This window comes from Coffea arabica, chromosome 6e, assembly GCF_036785885.1.
Source record: "Coffea arabica cultivar ET-39 chromosome 6e, Coffea Arabica ET-39 HiFi, whole genome shotgun sequence".
In the NCBI taxonomy this organism is placed as follows: Eukaryota; Viridiplantae; Streptophyta; class Magnoliopsida; order Gentianales; family Rubiaceae; genus Coffea; species Coffea arabica.
Genome location: NC_092321.1, coordinates 8,443,238 through 8,455,724, shown reverse-complemented (window position 1 = coordinate 8,455,724; position 12,487 = coordinate 8,443,238). Strand labels below are relative to the sequence as shown.

Genomic DNA, 12,487 nt, shown 5'->3' with positions numbered 1-12,487 from the left:
TCTTTTGTCCGATATGATGTGATGGAGTGCTAATCATCATTAATTAAAAAAAAAAAAAAGGACTTCCGCTTCAGAGATTCAGGCGCGTGTAATTTGACGACGATGACTCATGAAGCCCATCACGCGGTCCAGTCAACGTCAGAATTGTTGTCTGTGCGGAAAATGGATGTTCTCATTTTGTCCGCTCCCAATATGAGGAAAAAAAAAAGAGAGATTGAGTAAAAGTAAAGGGAATTTAACATAATGACCATAAAGAAACATATAATTATAATTGTTGGAACTTAACATGGGCACAAATAGTAAGGAAATTTGTACACATTTAAAGGAGATATCTGCAATTTAATTTCTGAATATTTGGATTGCTGCAGTATCAGTACTATTTTAAGAAACTTGGTTAATCTTTTTTTTTTTTTTTTTTTGGATGAGTGATTACCTAATAACGAAAAGTAAAGAAGGCACCGCACGGAATGACATTATTGTTGTGCATCGAAGCAAAATTTTACTAGTGATTTTTATGAGTTGTTGCTATTTAATTACAAGAAAAATATTTATTAATTGAATATTAAATGTACTAGCGCGTAAAAATTTTGAATTTTTTTCCCCGTTTTTTTTTTTATCTAAGTCACAGCATAAATTACTTCTAATTGTAAATAAGTGTTGGAGACCAGTTAATTGATAAGAAAAATACTCATGAAAACAACTTGTAAGAACAAAACGCGAACAACTCAATGAAACATTCATTGAGGTCAGACCTCAGATGTGATTTCTTGATTGAATCCGTGATTGTTGGCTCTTCTTAGTTAGTTAATTGAATGAATAAAGACAAAGTACATTCTTTTTTTTTTTCCATGACGTGCTTAGACGGTACTTTAGTATATATTAATTTCAGGTGACTTTATTTAGTACTATATATATATATATTAATTTGTTGCTTGCGTTGAGATCTGCACTTGCGCATTTGTCGTAAATGAAATTCACTTCTGTTCCTTCCTTCCCAAAACGAGGAGAAAAAAAACATTTGTTGCTTACGTTGAGATCTGGTATACTATTCCAAAGCGTGCCCAACGCCCCGACCATTGGAAGATTTCGGCTATACATAATTACATAATACACTGGCGGCTTTTATCACGGACAAAATAGATAAGAGTAGATTTAATGTAAAATTCAAAATATTATCATTTTTTTTTCTCATTGGCAGTTCACTTTATTCATCTTATTTGGTAAATTGTTTAAAATTTTTGTATACAAAATTATTATTATTATTATTTTTTTATAGACAACTAAACATTGGACTCACCTCTTGTCATTGTCATGTACTCTTAGAAGAAACCCGTGGCCGTTGTTGATATATAAGATTTTATCCACAAAAATACTTCTTAACAAAATACAAGTCTTGTGTAGCCCTTTCCCAATAAGTAATACGATTCGGCGATCGCGTCAATTAATCCAACTAAAAAATAAATTTGCCCAGCAAGTTGACTCTTGACTTTTTTCACCAATAATTCATGATCGAAACGGGGAGGGCTGGACTGACATGGCATCGGATTAGGGTTGCAAAAGAGCTGGGTCGAGTCGAGTTTTGGACTAATCGAGTCGAGTCTCGACTAAATTTTACCAAGCTCGAACTCGAGCTCGAGCTCGAGCTCGACGAGCCGGCAATTTCGAGTTCGAGATCGACGAGTCGGCAATTTCGACCTCGAGAGCTTGACTCGAATCAATTCGAGCCGAGCTCGAGCTCGAGCTCGAAAAAAATAAAAAAAATAATTATTTTATTTTTTAAAAAATAAAATAAAATAATATTTTTTTAAAAAATAATAAAAATATTAAGGATATATATGTAATTTTACTATTAAAATAAAGAAATATATATATATACTTAAAATAAAAATATATATATATACTTAAAATAAAAAAAAATATTATATATATATACCCCGCTTGCGAGCTAACGAGCTTAATATTTTGAGCTCGAGTTCGAGCTCGATTTCAACTCGAGCCAGCTCGAGCTCGACTCGAGCCGCGAGCCGGCTCGATTTGTTTGCAGGCCTACATCGGATTAATGTCAACTTTAATTTTATAATATGAAGAAGCAGCCCTGGCCCACCCTCGTATGCAGAAGCAGCCCCGCCCCACCCGGCGCCACAGGAGGAAACTGAAACAATAAACTGCAACCAACTTTGAGTTCTAATAACCCCTCGCTTTCTAGTTTCTAGTGGGGCCTTTGTCGAAAAAATAAAAAGAAACAAAAGAGATGAAAATTCAATCAGTCAACCAACACACTGCTTAGATGGGTAGATGCCCAAGCCTTAGTTAAAAGGAAAGTGACCACATTTTGTTTGAATCATCCCCCACACTTTTTTTTTCTTTTTATTTTTTTATTTTAATGGGGACAACATAAAAATCATTCTTACTCAATCACAACTAAACACCTTTCAATTAGAAAGAAAAAAAAAAAAAAGGCAACGTGTTATCAATAAACCAATTTTCTGAATGTGAACATAGAATTGACATCATCAATTCATCATAAATAAATATGAGTAAATCTTATATACACGAACTGTTTATATATTATCATTATTAGATAAATATCATATAAGTAAAATTTAAATTTAAAGATATGTGACATTCATCTGAGCATAAGCATAACAATAATGCTTACTGCAGAGGCCCCGTTCCGGGCCCAGACACGCGGCAGCCCAGGAATGGCCGAGCTGGGCCTTGACCCTCAGACCCTTGGGAGCAGCCCCGGGCCGTACTGACTAGGGCTCCCAGGGGAGGCGAAGGTCCATCCCGAAGAGGTCGGGGGAAGTCCCCCCCCAGAGTGCGGGACACTATCTATACCGGGCAAGTCCCGCATCGTGCGGAGGTCGGACTCCCTCGCAGGTATAAATAATAGCACACATCTACTGTACAAAGGACGCTGATTACTCGGCTAATACACTCTGACTAAGTTAATCCCCGTGAACCCTACTCACCGGAAAACTAAATTGACCGTCGGAGTGCCCTCGGGGACCACCTCAGGGCCCCCTCTGTTAGCTCATCTTCTCTGTTTTGCAGGTCTTGGATCAGCTCTCCCATCGACACCCCGAGCTGATCAGGTCAGCTCTCCTCGGGGAAGCGTCTGCGCTTCTTCAGTTGGCGCCGTCTGTGGGAAACGAAAGGTAATTGTTAGTGTTGATGGCGAGGACACGGTCCAAGCGAACAGTTGAAAGCACCGGAGCCGGGGCCGGGGAGGGGTCTCGTCGAGAGGAGAACGAAGCGGCCGGGGGCGCTGGGGGCTCGGCCCTCTCAGGAGACCGGAGACGGCAGATGCTCCAGTTCGTGACAGAGAATCTCCCCATGCTGGAGGATATAATCCGGCAGGCAAAAGGAGGAGAGGAGGCGGGGGGCACACCAACTTCCAAAGCCCAGGGGAAGGAGAAGGAGAAGGAGTCGATCCCTGACCCTTCGGAGGATGGGTCACAGGACCAGCCCCCTAGGAGGAAACGGCCGCGGACTCCCCCTCGTCACCGAGCTTCGGTGGTCGGGGATAGCGAGAGGTACTCCCACGACCGGTCCGTGGGGAGCCGACCAAGGGACCCCTCCCCACGGAAACCTACGCGAAATGGGCCCGCACGCTCCCCCGCCCGATCTGTCAGGAGTCGCCCGCGCGACCCCCCCCAGTGGCAGCCCGTCCGGGATGAGCTCGAGCAGATCCTGCGACCACAACCGTACGGGGACAACTACGCAGCCTCGCCCTTCACTCAGGAGATCGAGGACTACCCGTTACCCCGGAGGTTTAAAATCCCGAACATCGAGCTGTACGATGGTTCGACCGACCCGGAAGACCACCTCTCGGTCTTCCTGACGCACATGCGTCTGCAAAACGCCGCGGATGCCCTCCGCTGCAAGACCTTCCCCATGTTTCTCAAGGGTAAGGCGCGGCTCTGGTTTCAGGGCCTGGCACCGGGGTCTATTCAGAGTTTCACCGAGCTGGCCAGACAGTTTGCCGCCCAGTTCGTTTCCTCGAAGACCTACTCGAAGAACGCGGCCCACCTGATGGCCGTTAAGCAGAAGCCGGATGAGTCCCTGAAGAACTTCATGACGCGCTTCAACACAGAGAGCCTGCAGATCAGGGATAAGGACGAAAAGGTGGTTATGGCCGCCTTCATGAACGGGTTGAGGGTAGAGGATCTCTACTACAAGCTTGTCGAACAACCTCCCAAGAACCTGGGAGAGCTTTTGACCCGGGCTCACGCCGCCGCCAATGCAGAGGAGGCCGGCCGCCTGAAACGGGAATCAGATCGGGAGTTCGGGGACAGGAAAGGACGGGCAAACCCTCCTGAATCTAAGGACGGCCAAGTCAGGAAGAACGTCTTCGACCGTCTCTCCAAGGATAGGGCACCAGCTCCGCCGCCCCTCCCAGAGAAGACCTACACCCCTCTAACACGGCCCAGAGCCCAGATCTTGGCCGTTATGGAGGCGGAAGGGCTGGGAGATCGGCCGCCCAAGATGGGGACGCCCCGGAACAAAAGAAATCAGGATCGGTACTGCGCCTTCCACCGCGACGTCGGGCACGACACGGAGGGGTGCTGGGCCCTGCGCAAGGAGATCGAGGACCTGATCCAGCGCGGTTTTCTAGGGGGGTTCGTGCGCCGACCAGGTCAGAGGCTTGGACGCAACCACTACGGAGATAGGCACGAGGGACGGAGGCGCGACCGCCCGGAGCGGCGCGACGCCCCTCGGGACTGCTCTCCCGACCGGGACACCCAGAACCTGGCGGGGGTGATAAACACCATCGCCGGAGGCCCCACGGGGGGGGACAGTCATGCGGCTCGGAAGAACAAGCGACCTCCCCCCGAGGGGGACGACTCCTTGAAGCGCTTGCGCATGGACGAGGAGATTACCTTCGGACCAAGGGATGCGGTTCCCTTGGCTTCCGGGAACCATGAAGCTATTGTGATAGACATTGTCACCAATAACTACCGGGTGAAGAAGGTGTATGTCGACCAGGGTAGCGCGGTTGACATCATGTTTTATCGCGTGTTCAAGGAGCTCGGATTAAGGGATGACCAACTGACCCCGGTCCGGACACCTCTGGTGGGCTTCACCGGACCACCCATCAGCTCGGAGGGAATGATCACCCTGATGGTCACCGTCGGACAGGCCCCCAGGTGCCGGACCATTCTCGTTGATTTCGTGGTGGTCAAGCAGTCGTCCCCCTACAATGTGTTCTTGGGGAGACCCGCCCTGAACGCCCTCCGAGCTGTCTCCTCTACTTTCCACCTCAGCATCAAGTTCCCCACCCCTGGGGGGGTAGCCGAGGTGCGCGGCGACCCAGCGGTAGCCAGGGCATGCTACCTGGCCACGTTTCGGGGGCATGAGAAGGTGGTCGCCCAGACAACCTGTTTGGAACCCTACATCCCAGGGGATGAGGCCCAGCAGCTAAGCACCCAAGATGAGATGGAGGAGTTCCCCCTAAGGGAGGATCGGCCCGATCAGATTCTCCGCATTGGAGCCCTGTTGCCCGCCAAGGAGAAGGAGAGTTTGAAAGCTCTGTTGAGGGAATACTCCCAGGTCTTTGCCTGGTCGGTGGACGACATGCCCGGGATCCCCACGGACCTGGCGGTCCATCACCTCGACGTGGACCCTCACTTCAAGCCAGTAAAGCAAAAGAAAAGGAGTTTCGCCCCCGAGAGAAATGATGTGATCAGGGCGGAGGTCGGCAAGTTGTTGGAGTCCAAGATTATCCTGGAGGTCTACTACCCGACCTGGCTGGCCAACCCCGTCCTGGTCAAGAAGGAGGACCTGACCTGGAGGATGTGTGTAGACTTCACAGACCTTAACAAAGCCTGCCCAAAGGACTGCTTTCCCCTGCCTCGAATTGACAGGTTAGTAGACTCTACTGTGGGCTTTGACGTTTTATGCTTTCTGGATGCCTTTAAGGGGTATCACCAGATAGAGATGGCCGAGGAGGACCGGGACAAGACCTCCTTCATCACCGAGGAGGGAACCTACTGCTACAGGACCATGCCCTTCGGACTGAAGAATGCGGGAGCAACTTACCAGCGCCTGGTGAACAAGCTATTCCGAAACCAGGTCGGCAGGAGCATGGAGGTTTATGTGGACGACATGATCGTCAAAAGTCGAACTGACCAGCGCCTCATACCCGACCTGCGGGAGGTCCTGGACATCCTACTGAAGAGCCGGATGCGCTTAAATCTGAAGAAGTGCACTTTTGGGGTCAGATCGGGAAGGTTTCTCGGTTTCCTGGTGTCCCGAGACGGAATCCGGGCCAACCCGGATAAACTCCAGGCCATCATGGACATGGCCCCTCCGAGGAGCGTGAAGGAGGTCCAACGGCTAACAGGAAGGATGGCCGCCCTGAATAGGTTTCTCTCGCGCTCCGCGGTCCGGGGGCTGCCCTTCTTCCGAGTACTGAAAGCGCCGAAAAACTTCCACTGGACTGAGGAGTGCCAGAAGGCCTTCATCGACCTAAAAACATACTTGGCCGAGCTACCATCTCTGACAGCCCCAGAGCCGGGGGAGACCTTATTCCTATACCTATCCGCCTGCAACGAGGCCGTCAGCGCGGTCCTGGTGCGGGAGGATGAGGGGGCTCAGAGGCCGGTGTATTACGTAAGCCGAGCTCTACAGGGGCCAGAGACACGATACTCGCCAGCCGAGAAGTTGGTCCTTGCCTTGGTACATGCGGCACGCAAGCTCCGCCCTTACTTTCAGGCTCACGGCATTGTAGTCCTGACTGACCAGCCCCTGCGTCAGATACTCACCAAGCCAGAGGTCTCGGGCAGAATGACCAAATGGGCTGTCGAGCTAGCCGAGCACGACATCGGCTATCAGCCCCGCAAAGCCATCAAGGCCCAGGCCTTAGCGGATTTCCTTGCTGAAGGGGCTAGCTTGAGTCTAACCGAGCTAAGCCCCCAACACGAGGAGCGGCTGCCGAAGGAGCCCTGGGTGTTGTTCGTGGACGGGGCCTCCAGCAAGGAAGGAAGCGGGGCTGGTCTGCTACTCATTTCACCCACCGGGGAAGAACTGACCTACGCCCTCCGATTGGACTTCCCCGCGTCCAACAATGAGGCCGAGTACGAGGCCCTGCTCACAGGATTGCGGATAGCCCACCAGATGGGAATAACCGCGATCCAGGCCAAGAGCGACTCGCAGCTCGTCGTCCTTCAAGTCCTTGGGGAGTACGAAGCCAAGGACGAGGTTATGAAGAAGTACCTGGCCAAAGTACGAGAGGCGGTGGCCTTGTTCCAAACGTTCGAAATCGAGCGGGTGCCAAGGTCCCAGAACAAGCGGGCAGACGCCCTTTCAAAGTTGGCATCCTCCTCATTTGCCCACCTGAGCAAGGAGGTATGGGTGGAGGTGCTAAAGCAGAAAAGTATCGATCAGGTCCAGGTCCTGACTATAGACAGCTCGGCCACCTGGATGACGCCCCTCATTGACTTCCTCAGCTCGGGTGCCCTCCCCGAAAATAAAGCCGAGGCACGCCGAATCCAGCTCCGGGCTGCCAAGTACACCTACATCGGGGGTACCCTTTATAGGAGGTCGTATTTGTCCCCCTGGTTAAAGTGCGTGACTCCCGGGGAAGGTGATTACGTCCTGCGCGAAGTCCACGAAGGAATATATGCGGCACACGTGGGATCTCGGGTGTTGGCCAAAAAGTGCCACCTTTTGGGCTACTACTGGCCCTCTGTCTTCCGAGACGCAGCGGATCTGGTCCGGAAATGCCGAGCTTGCCAGGTACACGCCTCGTTGCGTCATCAGCCAGCTCAGGAGATGATTCCCATCCATAATCCTTGGCCCTTCGCTCAATGGGGGATAGACCTCCTGGGTCCCTTCCCCCGAGCCCCGGGAAGATATGAGCACCTCGTGGTAGCCATAGACTACTTCACAAAATGGGTGGAAGCGGAGCCCCTGGTCTCTATCTCGGGGAAGGCAATTCAGAAATTCTTTTGGAAGAGCATAGTTTGCCGGTTTGGGATTCCGCATGCCCTGATATCCGACAACGGCCGCCAGTTCGCCGAGAACCCTTTCCGCAGCTGGTGCGCTGAGCTCGGAATCAACCAACACTTCACGTCGGTTGGCCACCCCCAGGCCAATGGCCAGGTGGAGAACGCTAACCGAACTGTCCTGCAAGGGTTGAAGGCTAGACTGGAGTCCGCCCAATCAAGCTGGCTGGATGAGCTCCCCAGTGTCCTCTGGGCTTACCGCACTACGCCCAGGACGGCTACTCACGAGACCCCGTTCTCCCTAACATACGGAGTAGAGGCCGTGGTGCCCGCGGAGGTCGGTCTTCCCTCACCCAGAACACAGAACTTCGTGGCAACATCCAATGAGGAAGAGCTTAGGTGCAACCTGGACATGCTCGAAGTCAGGCGGGAGGAAGCGGCTATTCGAATGGCTAAGTATAAAAGCCAGCTCGCTCGCTATCACAACGCCAAAGTAAAGACCATACAGTACCAGCCAGGAGACCTCGTCCTGAGGAAGAACTCGATAAGCCGGGTACACGGCTCCAACAAGCTCGACCCAAATTGGGAGGGCCCCTACAAGGTCCTTGAGGCGAGCCGAGCTGGCTATTGCAAGCTCGCTAAGATGGATGGATCTGAAGTACCTCGGACATGGCATATCTCCAATTTGCGATTGTTTGTAGCGTAGGTAAAACCAGGATGACCAGTTGCTTGTTCTCTAGGTCCGGATTTTTGTTTTCTCATTCAATCACAGCTCGTTTTCATTTTCCATTGTACTTGTTTCATTTTACAATTTTCAAACCTGCACCTTACACTAGCACATTCAGCACTCCCTCGCTCAACGTCCTAGTGGGGGGCTAGGGGTGGTGGGTGAAGTGTGAAGTGTTCGGCCCAGGAGGTCGGCAGGTGAAGTGTGAAGTGTTCGGCCCAGGAGGTCGGCACGAACGCACTTAATGCTTAAAATACTGAAGTGTGAAGTGTTCGGCCCAGGAGGTCGGCAAGAACGCACTTAATGCTTAAAGTACTCGGTCGGAAGTGCGAATTGCTCGACCTAGGAGGTCGGCAAGGACGCGCTTAATATTTAAAGCACTCAGCCCCAAGGGCGTGAGGTGTGAGGTGTTCGACCCCGGAGGTTGGCACATAGCATTGCGAGTGGGCGAGGAAAGAAGAAAATAACTTCGAAATCTTATGTATACATTGCAAGCCTATCTATTACAGAGCTTTCGAGCTGCCTATCTACCGTAAAACTTCCGAGCTGGTAATCTCCTTCGATGTCTGTTCTACCTGCTGGTGGCCCGACCGGGGTGGAAGCTGAAAGTACACCTCAAGCATGTTGAGAGGCGTATGGTGAAGGCTATTCAGGAGCCCGGAAGCAGGAAACCCATTCCGTCCTGGATGGACCTCCAAGAGCATTTTCAACTGGAGCATGGTCACATCCTTACAAAAAGACAGAAAGGGCTCCTGGAGTGGCCACCGCCCTAGGCCACCGGCTCTTTCCCGGCAGCTCTGCCTGGAGACCCGTCCTCCTCCAGGGGAACCTCCTCTAGGTCTGCTCCTACGTCGGTTCGGCGGACCAGGCTCTTCAAGGCATGCCCCTTCCGGTACCCATCAAAGAGCCAGTCCAGCCTATCCTCGGCCGCAGGATCGTAGTCCTTGAAGTCCGCCACGTTGAAGCCGGGTAGGTTAAGGCCCTGCACCTGGGTCAGGGCGCGCGTAGAGCCAACCTGGAGGATGGGCCGGTTGAGGAGGGCGATGTCCACCTCGAACTGATCGGAGGAGATAAACTCCCGAACAGCCTTCTTCCGCTCTCGGCTGACGGTGCCGGAGAGCTCTACGGCATGTTCCTCCTTCAGCCTGGCCGCACCAGCCCTCTCCTGGTCGAGCTCCGACCTGGTTGAGGGGAGCTGGACCTGGGCGGCATCCATCTCCTTCTCGGCCTTGTCTAATTTGGCCTTAAGGGAGCTGGCCTCCTGGAGGGCCTGGGAAAGCTTCCTCTCCACCTCCAGGTTCTTCTTCCTCAACTTCTCCAGGTCGGGAGACAGCTCGGAGAAGCGGGTAGCCAAGGCGGCACCGGCAGCGTTGGACTGAAAAAGAGAGAGCAGATCAGCATGTCACATCACTTAACCCAGACACGGGGGTGAAATTAACCCAGGGGTGATACTTACTTGGGCCTGGGCGGTGTAGTACGCGTCCAAGAGCTCGGAGGGGCTGGCCAGCTCCATCCACTTCCTGTCCCTAAGAAGGACCGATCCCACCATCAGCTCGCGAGCCACCTCGGGGAACTGGGCTCGGTCGTTGATGGAGAGTTTCCAGGACGGACAGAAGTGGCGGGGGTCATGCATCGTGGGGGCTTGGCCTGGCTTCAGGGGAGCTACGTGGCGGAAGTGCCACAAGCTCGGGGGAGTCGACTCCTGGACTTGCTCCCCGGCAGAGCCCACGCCCAGGTGGACTGGTCCCCCGGAGACCCGCGCAAGAGGAGGAGGCTGTGCGGAGACCAGGGCGTGCCTCTTCTGCCCAGCCTGAGAGGGCTCGTCCCCTCTGCCCCTCTTCTGTCCGGCCGCCTTCTTTTTGCTGGCGGCCTGCTGGGAGGGGGATGGTTGTGATATCTCCTTCTGGGGGGCTGAGCCGCCCCCCGGGGTGGAAGACCCACCTGGGGACCCCCGAGCAGCTCCGGGCTGGGGGTCGGGAGTGGCCTCCTCGAGAGATGCGCCCAACAGCTGGGAGAGCTTACTCACTGAAATGAACACCAGGTCAGCCAAACGAAAGACAGTAAAAGGCAAAAAAGGGAAAATCTATACGCTATGAATAAAGACAGGGACAGAGCCAGCGTTACAGGTGTCGAGTTTGGGCTGGGGGGTCGCCACTTCCCCAGAAGATCCGGACAACGTCCCCATCAGCCCTGCTGCGGAGATCTGCTCGGTAGAGATCCTGGTAACATCGAGCTTCACCTTGGAGCCCAACAGCGGGCTGAGGGTCTCGTAGCCCAGGTCCTTTGGGTAGGGGTCGGCCTTGACCCCCCCAACCTTCCACACATTGGGGGGAAAATGTGTGGATCTGACAAAGAAGAAATCCTCCTTCCAATCCTTAACGGAGGAGGGGAGGCCGAAGAACAACTCCTGGGCCCCTTTCCCTCCCTTGGTCTGGGGGCCCCGACGGGAGAAGTAGTACCACCCCGGAAGGGAGGACTTAAAAATGAAGGCGGCTCGGAAAAGGGAGAGAGAGTAGGGGATGTCGCAGAGAAGGCAGTAAATCAGGAATCCGGTGATGATCCTGATGGAGGTAGGGTGAAGTTGGGTGATTCTGAGCCCCCAGTAGGTCAGAATATTGGTCAGAGCTGGATGGATGGGGAGACGGAGCCCTGCGATGAGCTGCTCCCTGTAGATGGCCACGAAGCCTGGGGGAGGTCGGCAGGCTCGGTCGTCGGGCCCGGCCGCCCTCGGCTCGAAGGCCGGAGGGATGGAGTACGACTCGGCCAGCTCGGCCACGTCCTGGGGCAATAGGGTGGCCTCCTGTAGGTCTGGGTAACCGTAGGAGAATTCGGGATCCTTCCCCTGCTCCGAGGTAGAGGTCCCCTCAGAGGGGTCCCTGTCTTCCCCAGCTCCGCCCTGGGCCCTGCCAGGGGAATCATGGGGGTACTGGGGAGGGGAGGTGGTTGCGGCCTCTCGCTCGAGGTAGGCGTCGAGCTCAGCCGTTTCCTCTAGAGCGCGGGCAGAAAAAGGATGGGATGAAGGAGACTGGGGTGGAGGAGAGCTCATGGTGTCAGTAGGCTCGGGCAGGTCTGAGGTGTGGAAGCTGGGACTAGAAGCAGAAGAAGGGGAAAGAGGGGGAGGAGAAGATGGTGACGAAGATGAGGGTGAAGGCGAGGAAAGAGCGATGATTCGGGGAGCTCTGCGGCGGACTGATACTATAGCAACAGAGGAGGAAGAATGATCCGACATAAAAAGTAGGAGGTAGCAGAGGGCAAAAAAGACACTGCAGAGGGGGAAGATGAATCGCAGAAAGGACTTACTGAGAACGGCAGAAGAAGGACTGAAGGCTCGCCGGAATCTGGGCACAGGACGCCGGAGGTTGCTGGAAAATGGAAATGTGAGTGCACAGGGAGCGTGATAACTTGAAATGCACAAGAAGAAGCGGAAATGGCAAATGGGACAGATGAGAATTTGGCATCCCCTATTTATAGGGGGAAGAGTGGAGGGAAAATGATTGCGTGAATTTGAACCGACCCCCATGTGAACGCATTTAATGCTGGTACGAAAACCGAAGAGGCGGGACAGCTGAAAGGACGCGGGCACAGCGTCCCTGTGACAGCACTGTACCAGAAGTGACCTCGGCAGAGTAGTGCGCGGCTCTGGCCTTCCACGTGGCGGAGGTAGATTAGGTCTGCCTGACAGTCCTACCCAATCTAGGGGGCTAGTGCAGAGGCCCCGTTCCGGGCCCAGACACGCGGCAGCCCAGGAATGGCCGAGCTGGGCCTTGACCCTCAGACCCCTGGGAGCAGCCCCGGGCCGTACTGACTA

At 53.3% G+C, this 12,487-nt stretch overlaps 1 protein-coding gene across 1 annotated transcript; it reads right to left on the bottom strand.

Moving 5' to 3' along the window:
• Window positions 1-9,004: 9,004 nt before the first annotated feature.
• On the bottom strand, window positions 9,005-11,908 carry LOC113697479 (uncharacterized). The gene is made up of 3 exons (XM_072055990.1): window positions 10,804-11,908; window positions 10,136-10,704; window positions 9,005-10,054 (listed from the first exon to the last, which is right to left on the bottom strand). Exons 1-3 carry the CDS (start codon window positions 11,906-11,908, stop codon window positions 9,449-9,451), a joined length of 2,280 nt encoding a protein of 759 aa, XP_071912091.1. The 3' UTR covers window positions 9,005-9,448.
• Window positions 11,909-12,487: the final 579 nt, after the last annotated feature.